A 12,456-nucleotide genomic window follows, 5' to 3' on the forward strand; every position below is an offset into this window, starting at 1 on the left:
CAGCCCTTTGCAAAATCACTTTTAGTAACTAACTACAAGTTTTTGCATTCATTCTGACCATACACAACAAAACGCAGATACACAACAGGGAGAGGGAAAATTCAGAGAGACTAACGTTAACAATATGGCATCAAGAAAATTAAATTTCATTGTACAAAATAAACACCCTTTTGTAATAAGTTTAGAGGAAATCAACTCACTGTAACACAACAGCTGTTCAATGTATAATTGTTTTATTACCCAATGGTAAAATAAAAAGTTTAACTGTAAAATGCATAGACTCCTTACTTTTAAAGATTTTCCTCTGTATCACAGCCATGTAGCCTACAGTTGTACACAACAAAAAACAAAACAGTTCAGAAATGTTCATAATGTATGCAGACTTTGCAACTCAAGTACAGATAGTTTCTTTTTTTAATTTTGCTCTTCCAACTGTTTTAAAAACAATTAAATGTAAAAATTAACACATGCAATTTTGCAAAATACAACATTTTCTTTCATATGGCTGCATTATTTCCAAACAGTACAGTACCTTCATTTGTACAGTTACTTTATTCCATTTGATTCTGTTAGATCGGCACAAAGTAGTTCAGGCCAACTACCAAAACAACAAACCCCAAACCTCAACTCCCAAATAGTTTTGCAATTTGGAAATCCCAGATTTAAGTAGCTTTGGTCCCAAGATAAATTTTATGCCAAGGTAAAGTGGACCAGTTTAATACCTGCCACACACAGTATTCGGTATTTTTATTGTTTTCTACAAACAGATGTAAAGATTCACAGCACTTGTGGCAATGAGGGGAGAGGGGAAAAAAAAAAGAAAAAGAAAAAGACAGTTAGCTCCATCTTTTTGTGAAACAGGTGACTAATGAATACCACCACAACAGTAGTTATATTTTAGATGCAGTAAGTTGCACCTTATTTCTGATGACTTCTAGAAGGATACATTTTTTTCAACTGAGAAACGCAAATAAAAGCCTGGCTTTTAAATATGTCTAAAGCAACTTAAAAAACCCTCTTTCAAGAGAAATCATGACTGAAATAGTTGGTAGAATGGTTTGTAAGTTACAAGAGGACCTGTAAGGAAAGGATTGTCACAAAAGGGAAAAAAACAACAGTGGTTCCATAATTTGTGAATGGTGCAATGTTAATCATTTATGGGATCCAAAAAGCAGCTACTCTGAACTACTAAGGCTATATTGTTTGTTCACAAAGTGGTTATTAAACCATTTTAAAAGATGTATGATCTAAAACATGGAACCAACATTTGCAATTTTTTTAAAATTCTCTTAATTTCTCTACTATAGAAGATGAGGGGAGAATTAAACAGTTCACAATCTGTATAATTAAATTTCCTGCAGATATTTTCACCCTGCATTGTTTCATATATTCCGCCACAACACTGCTCCTTAAACTATCAATTCAAAGTTGTATTATTATACTGCAACTTGGCAAGTCACTTTTGTCATTAAATTATTTTTCTACTAGATGCATTTTTCCCTCCAGAGAAAACTGTTCTGAACAGAAAACCCCTGGGTGGCTTGCAGCAAAGTGTCCACTACAGCTATGATCACTAACCAGGTACAGGTAACTGAACTCAACGGAGTTGCATATTTTACAAGACAGCCTGCTAATCTCCAAACAGTCTAGACCAGCAGGGTACTTAATTACCATATTTCCTATATATTACCTATATTTTATATGTTTTTTCCCTTAATAAAAAAATCCTTTTATCACTCCTGTTTTATTCTCCTTCATAAACTAGCATCTAAGTCCATGATGGGATGGTACTTCTACTCGGAATTCCTAACAGCAGTGTCTTTCCAATGTCACCTAATTCAACCATACTAAGACACGACACACTCTCTTCACATCTTCCAGTGCAGATAGGAGAGAACCAATCTAATGTGACTTAATCTCTCCATTGAAACTACAATCAGTGCCTTAAAACAAAAATATTTTGCAATATAAAAAAAGGGAACAGGTTGAATAATAACCAAACGGACTGGGTAAATCATATGCCCATCTCAGCACACTATTGCTCACTCCTACTATTTCATTAGGCAGCACGTGAGTATTTAGTGTGTCACCCTAGGCCACTGGAAACACCATACTGCATTAGAAAAGCAATATATTCTTTGCATGCAGTATCAAGTTTATAACGAACAGTAGTCTGATGCATGCTACTGTTGTGCAACTTACTTAGACACAATCTTCCCTTTTTATATCAACCCCTTCATTCCCAAGTCAAAACAAAATAACTTGTTGGAATGTGGGTAACAACAACAACGTAGTTCCAACCAAATCATATGTTAGTAAGACCAATAAAAACAGTCTGCCACTTGAACTCTGCAGATCGTTTCCAGTACACTCTTGTTCAGACCTGGCCTGCTATCTACGGCCACATTTATGATGGCTGGCACTGAACTTCCCGTACACCCTCCTGAAATCTGGCAGCTGAAATACATTGCTTACTTCAGCTATAGTTTAACAAGAATGGATTAAAGCGTAAAGGAAAATTCTCATGTTCCAAACTGGCCTTTGCAGTATTTTGTTTGATTTCATTCTTATGCTGCAATTCAGCTCAGTGTGTAGGGGGCATGTGAGTGTTAGTTATCAGGAAGTTGAGTTTGAAAACGGCAGCTTACATTGAACACTAAGCTAAACATTAACACTGTCTTCTGCATTTCACCTGTAGTGGTATCATAATAGTCAATGAGGTATTTCAGTTGATCTTCTATAATGCATCATTTTGTTATCAGCCATACTGAGTTACCTTATGATGAAGTCATTGTATTTTTGGTGTATTTAACTAGGCCACTTTTTCCCCACTAAATCAGGGAAAATTCACATCTTTCCCTTTTTTGGTTTGTTTCCCCCCCAAGCAAAAGGAAAAATATGAAGCTATGTTTTATCTTTTTATTCTGTACACTAATCAAAAACTGGTTCTCATGAGCTTAAGGAAAAACAGGGAATCTATACCACTAACTCAACATAGACAACTACTGTTGGCTTACTTTGCTCTCAGTGAAGTTACAAGCCATGAAAGATAATACACCATAGTAACTCTAAGTTCTGACTACATGGTCTATACTCATAAAGAGTAATGGTATTCTAGGAATAGTTCTTTTTATCTCTGTAATCACATGAACATGATGCCAACTAAACCTGCCAGAAGTGAGAACCCACAGCACTGACTTCCCATCAAATGATTTGTAAGCCAGACATCGGAAAATCTGTTGTGTGCCAGGCTGCCTTTTAATTCTTCTTTTAGTGAGACTGACTTTTTCAGCGTGGTGGCAGGTTAATACTGTCCTCTGTATAGTTACTATTTTTATTTATTTTTTAAAACAAGTAGGTTGAACATTTTCCTATAGCTTAAGGCCAGCACTTATACCCACTTTTTTAAAAGATACCAGCTTCCTAATATTCTTCCTAAACAAAATGTTGATGATTTGGCAATAATTTGCTTAAACCCTGCCACAAATGTATTTAGTGCTGTTGCAACAAATGGGAAAAAAGGTCTCTGTAAGCTATAAAACCGTCACATTGGCTAAAGTTTGGTATCCAACACAAAAGGGCAGCAGGAGAGTTAATGCCTCTTAAGATTCCAAGTTGCTATAGATAAAGCTTCCATTTTCCCCTAAGCTATATACCTTTCCTTCACTGTATTTTCATCTTTAAAAGTGCATTTTGCAAAAAGACAATCATCAATGTATGGAACACATTTTAAACACAAAAGGGAACTAATCAAGTGATGTGACTTTTTGAAGTTCCCTCACAAGAAGGAATACACTGGAACATGGCAGACGTTCAATGGTAATGGGCTGATTTATCAGGTGCACATCATTTTTAAACACATTATGATACTGAAACACCTTTCTGAGCACTGTTTTCTCCCCCAAAAAACATTGATGACACTGGCTCTCACACGGGTGTTGTCCTTAGGAATGGTGTGTCTAATACAACGATGGCTGATCAAGGAGCAGTTAAGATACCATAACCAGCTCTGCAGAATATGTTTAACTGATCCCAGCAGTAAAACTTGAGTTTTTGCAAATGAAGGATCTCTAACCACACAACTTGTAGTACAAACTACTGGAGAAACAAAGTTGCTCAATTTTCTGAGCTTTAACTACAATGCTGAGAAATACTTGTGGCATTAGAACTTGCGTGTTGCAGACTTTCTTCTATGGTGGTTGTACAATTGTACCTCTTGTCCAAATGCTGAATTTGCTTCAGAGTGTGGGGGGTATACACCTTTTAAAAATACGGACAGTTCTTAAAATACATCAGGTCACGATATTACTGATCCTCACTTTCAGTGGAGTTTAAAATCTCCCCTAAGAGGGGTAAAAATCCATCCAGCATTTTCCTTTACTCTTGTATATTCACATTTGCACATATAAACATGATGCAGATTTGCAAGAGCCTGGCTTCTCAAATGTGTCCTCAGGTCCCTTTCAACTTCTAAAATAGGCAATGATAAAAATACTGAAGGATGCAGTACCACATAATGCCTGACAAAAATGCAAGGGACTGTATGACAATTAGCCACAAGTTGCTGAGGGTCATCTCTCGGGAAATAGCCTTTGCTTGACCCTGAAGAGGAGGAAATGCTCCTAGAAGACAAGAAATAGCATTGTTAATCCTTCTGCAATAAGAGCTATAGTTTCAGAGTGCAGTATTCTTTAGTAGCACTGACTGTTCTGACAAGGATGGTGGTTACAAGGAATCCATTTGGCTGTCTGCCTTAGGGTGGTAATTTTTCAGAATATAATTTCCTACAGTACAATGTGTCTCTCTACAGAGGAGGAAAAGTTAAATCAGTGTTCCTTCCATACTGGTAAAAAACAAGGACAATTAGGTGGCCCAACATGGATTTTTCTAGCTGTTATTTGTCAAAATGCTTTCCCTCCCAAAATGATCATTATCTCAAAACACATCTCTTTAAGTCTTTGAATTTAAGTCTTTGCTTTAGTTTCACTCAGTGTGAACATTCTCCAGCCAGTGTGGCCGCCAAGTGTCATCTCACGTGACAATCCTGCATTTGGCAATCCTGTGTCTGCCCACATCTCTGCCAGAATCTCATTCACTGAGTTGGGCTTGTGCTGCAAGCGAGAGTTGCAAACATGCCTATGGCCACTAGAGGCTGCTATGGAGCCTGCATTCAGGCCAGCAAGTGGCGGGCTAGTCTTTCCTCTGGTTACTCCCAATGCTGGCTCTGAGTAGTAGGGACAGAACAGCAGCAGGTGTTGGCTGACCAATAGGACAGAAGATGAGAGGACTCAGTACTACCCTCAGGTTCTTCCAATCAGACACTCCAAGACACCTCAGACCCCATGCCTCCCAGTAAAACCCTAGCCAGATCTCTCTCTCTCCCAGACAGCATCTGTCTATCTACCCCAGACACCCCCACACCAATCTATAACCCAGCAATCCTAGACAGCCGACTGCAGCCTATCCCAGAACCCCTAGACTCCATTCCCACTTGCCCACCCTATGCATGTCTAAAGCCTTATAACTGCCAAGTTTAGCACAGCTCTGTGTCCTACCCCTGCCACAACTTGAGGCAGGATAAACTTGACCCTAAACTGAACTTTATAGTCATATGCAAAGTATTTGCAAATATGCAAGTCACTACATGAAATAATTTGCATAAAATGTCAGAGCTGCACAAAATTTGGCAGCTGTGAATTAGTTTTTTCCATTTTTTATGTGCAAAACTGGTATTGAAAAAAAACCCTCATGATACTAGGAATTAGAAGTGCTTGCCTGGGGCATTATGGGAGCACCACTAAGTTTTGTCTAAAAGAAGTGGATGGATGCAAGAGGGAAGTCGTACCAGTACAACTTGACCTTTTCACATTAGATTATACAAACAGCATAGATTTAGACATTGCAGTGAGTTTATACATACATACTACTGCTTCCACATTTGTTATCTCTGGTGGAACTGCACCCATAGAAATGTTTAAGAAAAAGCTTAGCGTACACAAGGCTTCTCTCTCTCTCTCTGCACACACTATGACATATATAAACCAAATTACCTCCCACCAATCTGGAAAGAATCTCTCTCTCTCTCTCTCTCTCTCTCTCTCTCAGAAGACAACATCTCCACCCCATTTATTCACCAACAACTCAGATTTGGTTATACACACAATTCACCCTTTGCACATCTATCTACCCACTCACCACTGCATTCACTCATTCTTATTCATCCCTACCCAAATAATCAATTCTCTCTCCTGCCCCAGTTCTCAACAAAGTCTCTTCAAAAGTGCTTCAGGGTTATATGATAGAGTTTCTCTCCACTCTGATTTGAGAGTGCTTGATATCTAGTCAGCAAAAAGGAAAGTTTTGCAAAAAGTGTGTGCTTTCAATTATTTTTAAGATTAATTTCACCCGCTCTCTCCAAATAAAAACATTCTAATAGAGAACAGATATTACAGATTGCTTGTCTTTTTTTAGTTTAAAACAGTTTGAATTATATTACTGCAGTTAAAAACAAAATTACATAAACTCCAAATTGTAATTTTTTTTTAAATAAACACTGATAATTCACTGGGCTACTGTTTTTAATACTCCACAGTAACTTGCTTCTGAGTAAAGTTATTGCACGCCAAAATTCAGTCTGGGGAAAGCTTTACAGGCTGAGACATGAATCGCTAAAATAGTGTTTATAAAGAAAGTGAAAGTGATGAAACAATCTTAGCTGTTGCAGCACACACAGTGACATATAATGTGGCAGCAAAACAAACAAAAAAAAGCAAGTGCTTCACCGAAGCTCTGACATTCCCTTCACATTTGGCCTGAGGATTTACTGGCAGTACTGTCACTGAACTGAGAGCAGCTCTTATGCAATAAGACATCACAGGGTAAAATTATGGAAGCAAATCCTCCACTTGTGTAAACTGTCATAACTAAATTAAGCTAATTTAGACGAGCTAAGGGTCTGCTCCAGGGTGCATTAATTTATCACTACTTCCACTGATAATATACTAAGCATCAATTAATAAACTATAATCTAGCTCTTCGGAATAAAATGTTATTTCGAAAAACAGATGTTTACATATGTGAATGTACTTAGTACTAATAGTTTTTGAGCAAGGAATTAAGAGGTTTTCATTTTGCTAATTCTTAGCTAATCAAATCATTTAGGTTTTTCACTGCCACAATTTCAAAGCACTGTCTATACTGCTGGTTTTAGAACACCAGCACGAGCCCCGCTATCCTGAGTCTGTCGACCTGGGCTGGGAGAGTCGCACCCATTCCCTACAAAATGCTGTGCAGACATACCCTAAGGCCCCAACCTTGCAATGTACCTCATCCACACAGGGCTCCAATGAAGTCAGAGACTTTGTAATAGTGCAAGGTCTGCCCACATGCAACACATCACAGGATCTGACCCAACAGAGAGGTTTCTGGATATAAATACCCATTGTATTTGAGTATTTTAATGAGTGAGATGAGTCTGATAAGGCAAAAAGCTAGTTATTCTTCTCAAAGTGAGGTGCACATGACGTATTATAGTAGGATGTTATCAGATTTTACTAATATTTCAAGCACCTACTGTATTTACACATAATTATGACATACTCTAAAGTTTTATGAAATGATCATCCATTAGTATTAACAATGAATAATCCAATATCTTTGTACCATAGAGACACTTTGGAATGTTGAACTTAACTGAGTGGGCTGACTGGATGACTGTTTTAGGCAACTGCATAAGAAATTTAACAAAGAAGCTTTGTTTTCCTACAAAAAGGCAAATAATTTGCAGTATTTCAAACCCAATCATTCTAATTAAGTAACATCACCATCTGATAAATTTCCTTTCCTACATATAAATGTCTAAATGAAACTCAATGTTTTTCACTCATCTAGTTCTGTAAAGGAAAAACCCCAAAGCCCCCCAAAATAAAAACTAACAAAACTGTTGGTTTTTTCTTATGATTAATTTATCTTTTCTCTATACGGTACAAAAACACAGGGCTGTAAGAGGACAGCGGGTAAACTTCAATGTTTGTCAAATGGAAGAGGATAAAAACCTTGAGGAAATGTATCCCCAGCTTTATTTTCAAAGGAGAGTGCATATAAAAATGAAGTTACAAAATGTGTGATACTTCCTAGTGTCCCTTCAGTAATATCACCAGTGTCCCATAATTTGTTTAGAACTCTGTGATCGGTCTTCCTTTAGGATACTTTATTGTATGCTGTGTTGTATTTACAATATTCCTTCACATTTTGAGGGAGAGTGTGGAGTCTGGTGCTTGAACTGGGACTCCTGAGTTCTAATGCCACTGATTTGCTGTGAATCCTTGGTAAGTCACAACCTCTTTGTGCTTCAGTTTAATAGGCACATAGGAAATGCCATGCTGGATCAGACTCACTGTCCATCTAGTCCATAATCCTGTCCCAAACAGTAGCCAGTTACCAGATGCATCAGAGGAAGGTGTAAGAACCAAACAGTGGATGTGGTTTAATTTGCCCCCCATGGAAGCCTCATCTTAATGTCTATTAATTAAAAATGTAAAGCCCTGAAGCATGAAGTTTTATATCACTTCCAAAACTTCTAAGCATTAACTCTTTTGGTATACATATAAAGATCGAGTCCCTCTTTGAATCGTGCTAAATTCTTGCTCTTAGTGACATCCTGCGGCAATGAGCTCCATAGTCTAAGTATGTGGTGACTGAAAATGGGATTTCCTTTTAACAGCTTTGCATGTCACCTTTCAATTTCACCTGTTCTCTGAGGCAGGAAGAACAGAAGCTCCTGATCTATCTTCTGTATACGATTCATTATTTTATATATTTTTCCCCACACATAAAACATGGACAACAAATGTCTATTTCATAAGGGCGTTATGAATAGTAATTACATTTTCTTAAAATTATTCTAAGATCCTTGCATGAAAGCCATTATAGAAATGCAAACCATTATTAAGTATTCTCTTAAGGGAGACAACATGCTACCTGTTTTGTAAAAATGTGACAAGAGATCCTCTTTTTCAATGAACCGTTGATATAGCCAATCAGTGAGGGCTTCAGGCTCTGCAGGTACATCTTTAATTGGAAAAATCCTACCAAAAGAAACAGAACAGAACAATGTGACTGGATCTATTAAAGTAATTCAACATGTAAGAAAGCCCCCCACTTTTCCCTCAAAAATACACAAGAACAGAATAAAACTGTTAAATTGGTCGGTGTTCCCTCATTTACAACTCAAATAATACTTAACCTTCAAAACAGTGGAATATTTCAGATCACCAGGCAAATGAATGCGAAGGACAAAGAAATCAGCAGTACCTAGAAACTGCAGAACATAATTGAGGTGGCACAGAGCCCACACACCTCTACAGTGTGCAAAGGGTTAAATGGGGGGGGAGGGGAGAAGGTGTAGTGTGGTATTAATTCCATTTTTCCTGTAAAATGATCCACGGACAATAGAATTGGTGGATTAAAAAAACAAATAAACCCACCCCAACACCACACACCCTGAGAAGATTCTTCTACCCTCTCTGGGAAGGAATTTCTTTGGGGTTTGAGGATTTGTGAAGGATGTAGTTAGCATTAATAGCTCCTCTGTGTCTCAGAACAAATAGCTCTTTATGCCCAGCAGTGAAGCTGCTCTATCTGTCTGGAATTTATAAAGCAGGTTACACAAATGCTAAATCTTCAGCGTATAAGTGTACTGAAATATTGCTACAAGATTTTAACGAGCAACAATGTGAGCTAAATCTGATTAATATTTATATATAAATAAAAGAGCTCACTGTATAAAGAGATCTAAAGATGAGCATGCATGACAGGAAGGATAGATAGAGGGGAGGGCAAGAAGCTATTACCCAGTGATACCATTAAAACCATTTGTGTTTTATGGTACAAGCCAAATCCTGCCTACCTGAGCAAGGTTAGGTAGTTGCATATGTGGGTGTGCTTTAGAATATCCATAGCTGCCCCCAGAAATGAAGGACAATTTTAAGATTATAGTAGGCTAGCCATTTAAAAATCACTGTCTTTTACAATGTTGGGGGCAAAATCAGAGAACTTTATGGCACAGCTGTTTACAAAGTTAACCAGTGATTCTTATGATTATTATGGGACACTACATGCAACAATTCTACATAAAGCAATACAGTTGCATTTTTTTCGACACTGCTATACCAGTATTGAAGCCAATATAATCTAACTTCCTAAACCACCACAAACAAGCTAACTGTTTTAAGCCAGAATGCCGGCAGTAGATTCAGAAACATCAATTAAAATGTAAAACTATTTCCATATAGCCTACATTGTTTACTCCTGGGGAGGCACACTTCTTGCCTTCTGAACTTTCAGGATGCCAAGATAAGTGGATTGGTAGTTTTCTTTATATTTTCTATGGGAGTGACAATTACAATGTCTTTGTAACCTTGTTGCAGGGTTTCAAGCTTGGCCTCCCAATTTTGGTGCTTTTGTCAGTATATCTAAATTGGATTCTAGATGTTCCAGTAACTTTTTAGCATTTAACTACAGAAGCAGGACCAAAGAACCAATCTTATGTCAAAGTGTCAAAATGAGGTGGCTTATTATGAAGCGCTTCTTAGAAACATTCCCCCCCCGATGTATGAAGAGGATCACTAATTGTTAAACTATGGCCTAAAGGGCAATGAAGCTGACTAGATTTCCCCATAAACCTGGCCTCTTATCTAACTAATTTGCTCATTAAACATCTTGCGAATTAAAAAAATGCCACCCTTTTCACTATACCAATTACCATCCCCATTATCTCACTTCCCCTTTCTCAGAGAGCATGTTTTAGCCTCAGCAAGCCTGGAAAAAAAAAAAAAAGAAAGGAAAGGTCAGGGAACAAATGCTCTCTACTCTCATTAGTGGACTCTCTAATGTAAGTGCCTTTCGGCTTCTCTTATATAAGACTGCTGCATGCGCCTTGGCCTCCCAAGTAAATGCAAGAGACAACTGTATCTCTGTGGCCTGAAAAAGGCAGTCTGAAGTGAAATTATTTTTATAATAGATTCTGTTTTCTGCTGTACCTTTCATTTGTCCTTCTCACACTTTGCTATGCATTTATTCTCTTTAGTGGACGTTTCCCTGCTATTTAAACATGGAATTCATTAGGCTGAAAAGGATTTGAGGTAACAGAACAACCTAAGGCTGACTGTGTAATCTTTTAAACAACATAGCCCTCTAGGGAAAGTTGGGAGGCGTCTGAATAGCATTATGAAATGCTAGGCAACGACTCTTTAAAAATGACCTTTTTTCATTCTTGCATTTTCTCTTGTTCCTTTGCTATGTCACTCATGCCTCTCTCCCTCCTCAATTCTCCCTGCTTAATAGCTCCTCATTGTCACAAAACCAACATGACGTTCCCCCGACCCTGACTACACTGCTGCTGCATTTTATTCCTCTCATTATTCCAACCACAACTTTTTTTGGACGCAATATTTCCATATCTGAGACATTCTAAACTGACGCTATTAGCAGCAGCGTATCCCTCCTGTCCCCTTTCCCAAAAGCCGTAACAGTCTCTCTTGCAACGTCTACTCATAATATCACAACACTAGTAAGTCTCTCTAACAAAACACTGCCAAACAGACATTCCTCTCTGCTGTCTCAGTGGTATCAGTTTGATAAGTCTTTCTTTGATTTCCTTCTTTCCCACAGTGCCAAAACTCCAGTGAACTGAAATCTACACTATCCAACCTGATAGGAAATAAAGTATAGCACATTCCCAGCAACTTGTTTTAGAATCTGCAACATTTAATTCTCTTCAGTATTTAATTAAATGAATTTTACCAAGTAATTATAGCATAAACAAAAGTCAATATATTCAGAAAAAGCACGGAGTGTCAAGAATCAGCCAGCATTTAACTTGCTTCATAATTCTCTATGGGTTTTCTCTTCACAACTGCTATTAATGCAAATCTGATATCATCTAGTTTGTTAACCATTGGGTATAGAAGGCTCAAAAGAAATACTGTATGTTCTGATAAAACTGTGGATGCTGTTCTATTGAGAGCAGATTCAGATAAAGTGTTAAAAAAATCAGAAACACCCAAAGGTGGCTGCATTTCAGTAGTACCGTATGCTTACATGGTACAGAAACGCAGTCTTTTAATTAAAGCACAAAGCTGGGAGTCAGGAGATCTAAGTTCTAGTCTCAGTTCTTCCACAGACTGTATTTGACCTTGGGAAAGTCACGTTAGGGTCTGCTATTTCTTGACTTCAATCAGAGGAGTTGGTGCTCAGCACCTCTGAAAATAAGGCCTTTAACCCCTTTGTGTATCTCTTTCCCCTTCTGTAAAATTGGGATAATATTTACCCTGGCTAACAGGTAATTGCAGGGTTAATGTTTGCAATGTACCCAGGGATCCTCAGATGAACTATGCTATACAATTGTAAGATTAAAGACTTCTCTTAGGTGATTTAAAATGGTATTATGATAGTATA

At 37.8% G+C, this 12,456-nt stretch overlaps 1 protein-coding gene across 2 annotated transcripts in view; it reads right to left on the reverse strand.

The window, feature by feature from the left end:
* Positions 1 to 216: 216 nt before the first annotated feature.
* The window catches only part of LPGAT1 (lysophosphatidylglycerol acyltransferase 1), a 127,679-nt gene continuing 115,439 nt past the window's right edge, over positions 217 to 12,456 (reverse strand). For both annotated transcript variants that reach the window (XM_039531613.1, XM_039531612.1), the window contains 2 exons: positions 8,980 to 9,086; positions 217 to 4,622 (listed from right to left, as the gene is read on the reverse strand). In XM_039531613.1, the coding sequence (XP_039387547.1) occupies positions 4,471 to 4,622; positions 8,980 to 9,086 (259 nt within the window). In that variant the 3' untranslated portion in view covers positions 217 to 4,470. The remainder of the gene's footprint in view (positions 4,623 to 8,979; positions 9,087 to 12,456) is intronic.

The sequence above is a fragment of the Mauremys reevesii genome, linkage group 3, assembly GCF_016161935.1.
Source record: "Mauremys reevesii isolate NIE-2019 linkage group 3, ASM1616193v1, whole genome shotgun sequence".
Taxonomy (NCBI): Eukaryota; Metazoa; Chordata; order Testudines; family Geoemydidae; genus Mauremys; species Mauremys reevesii.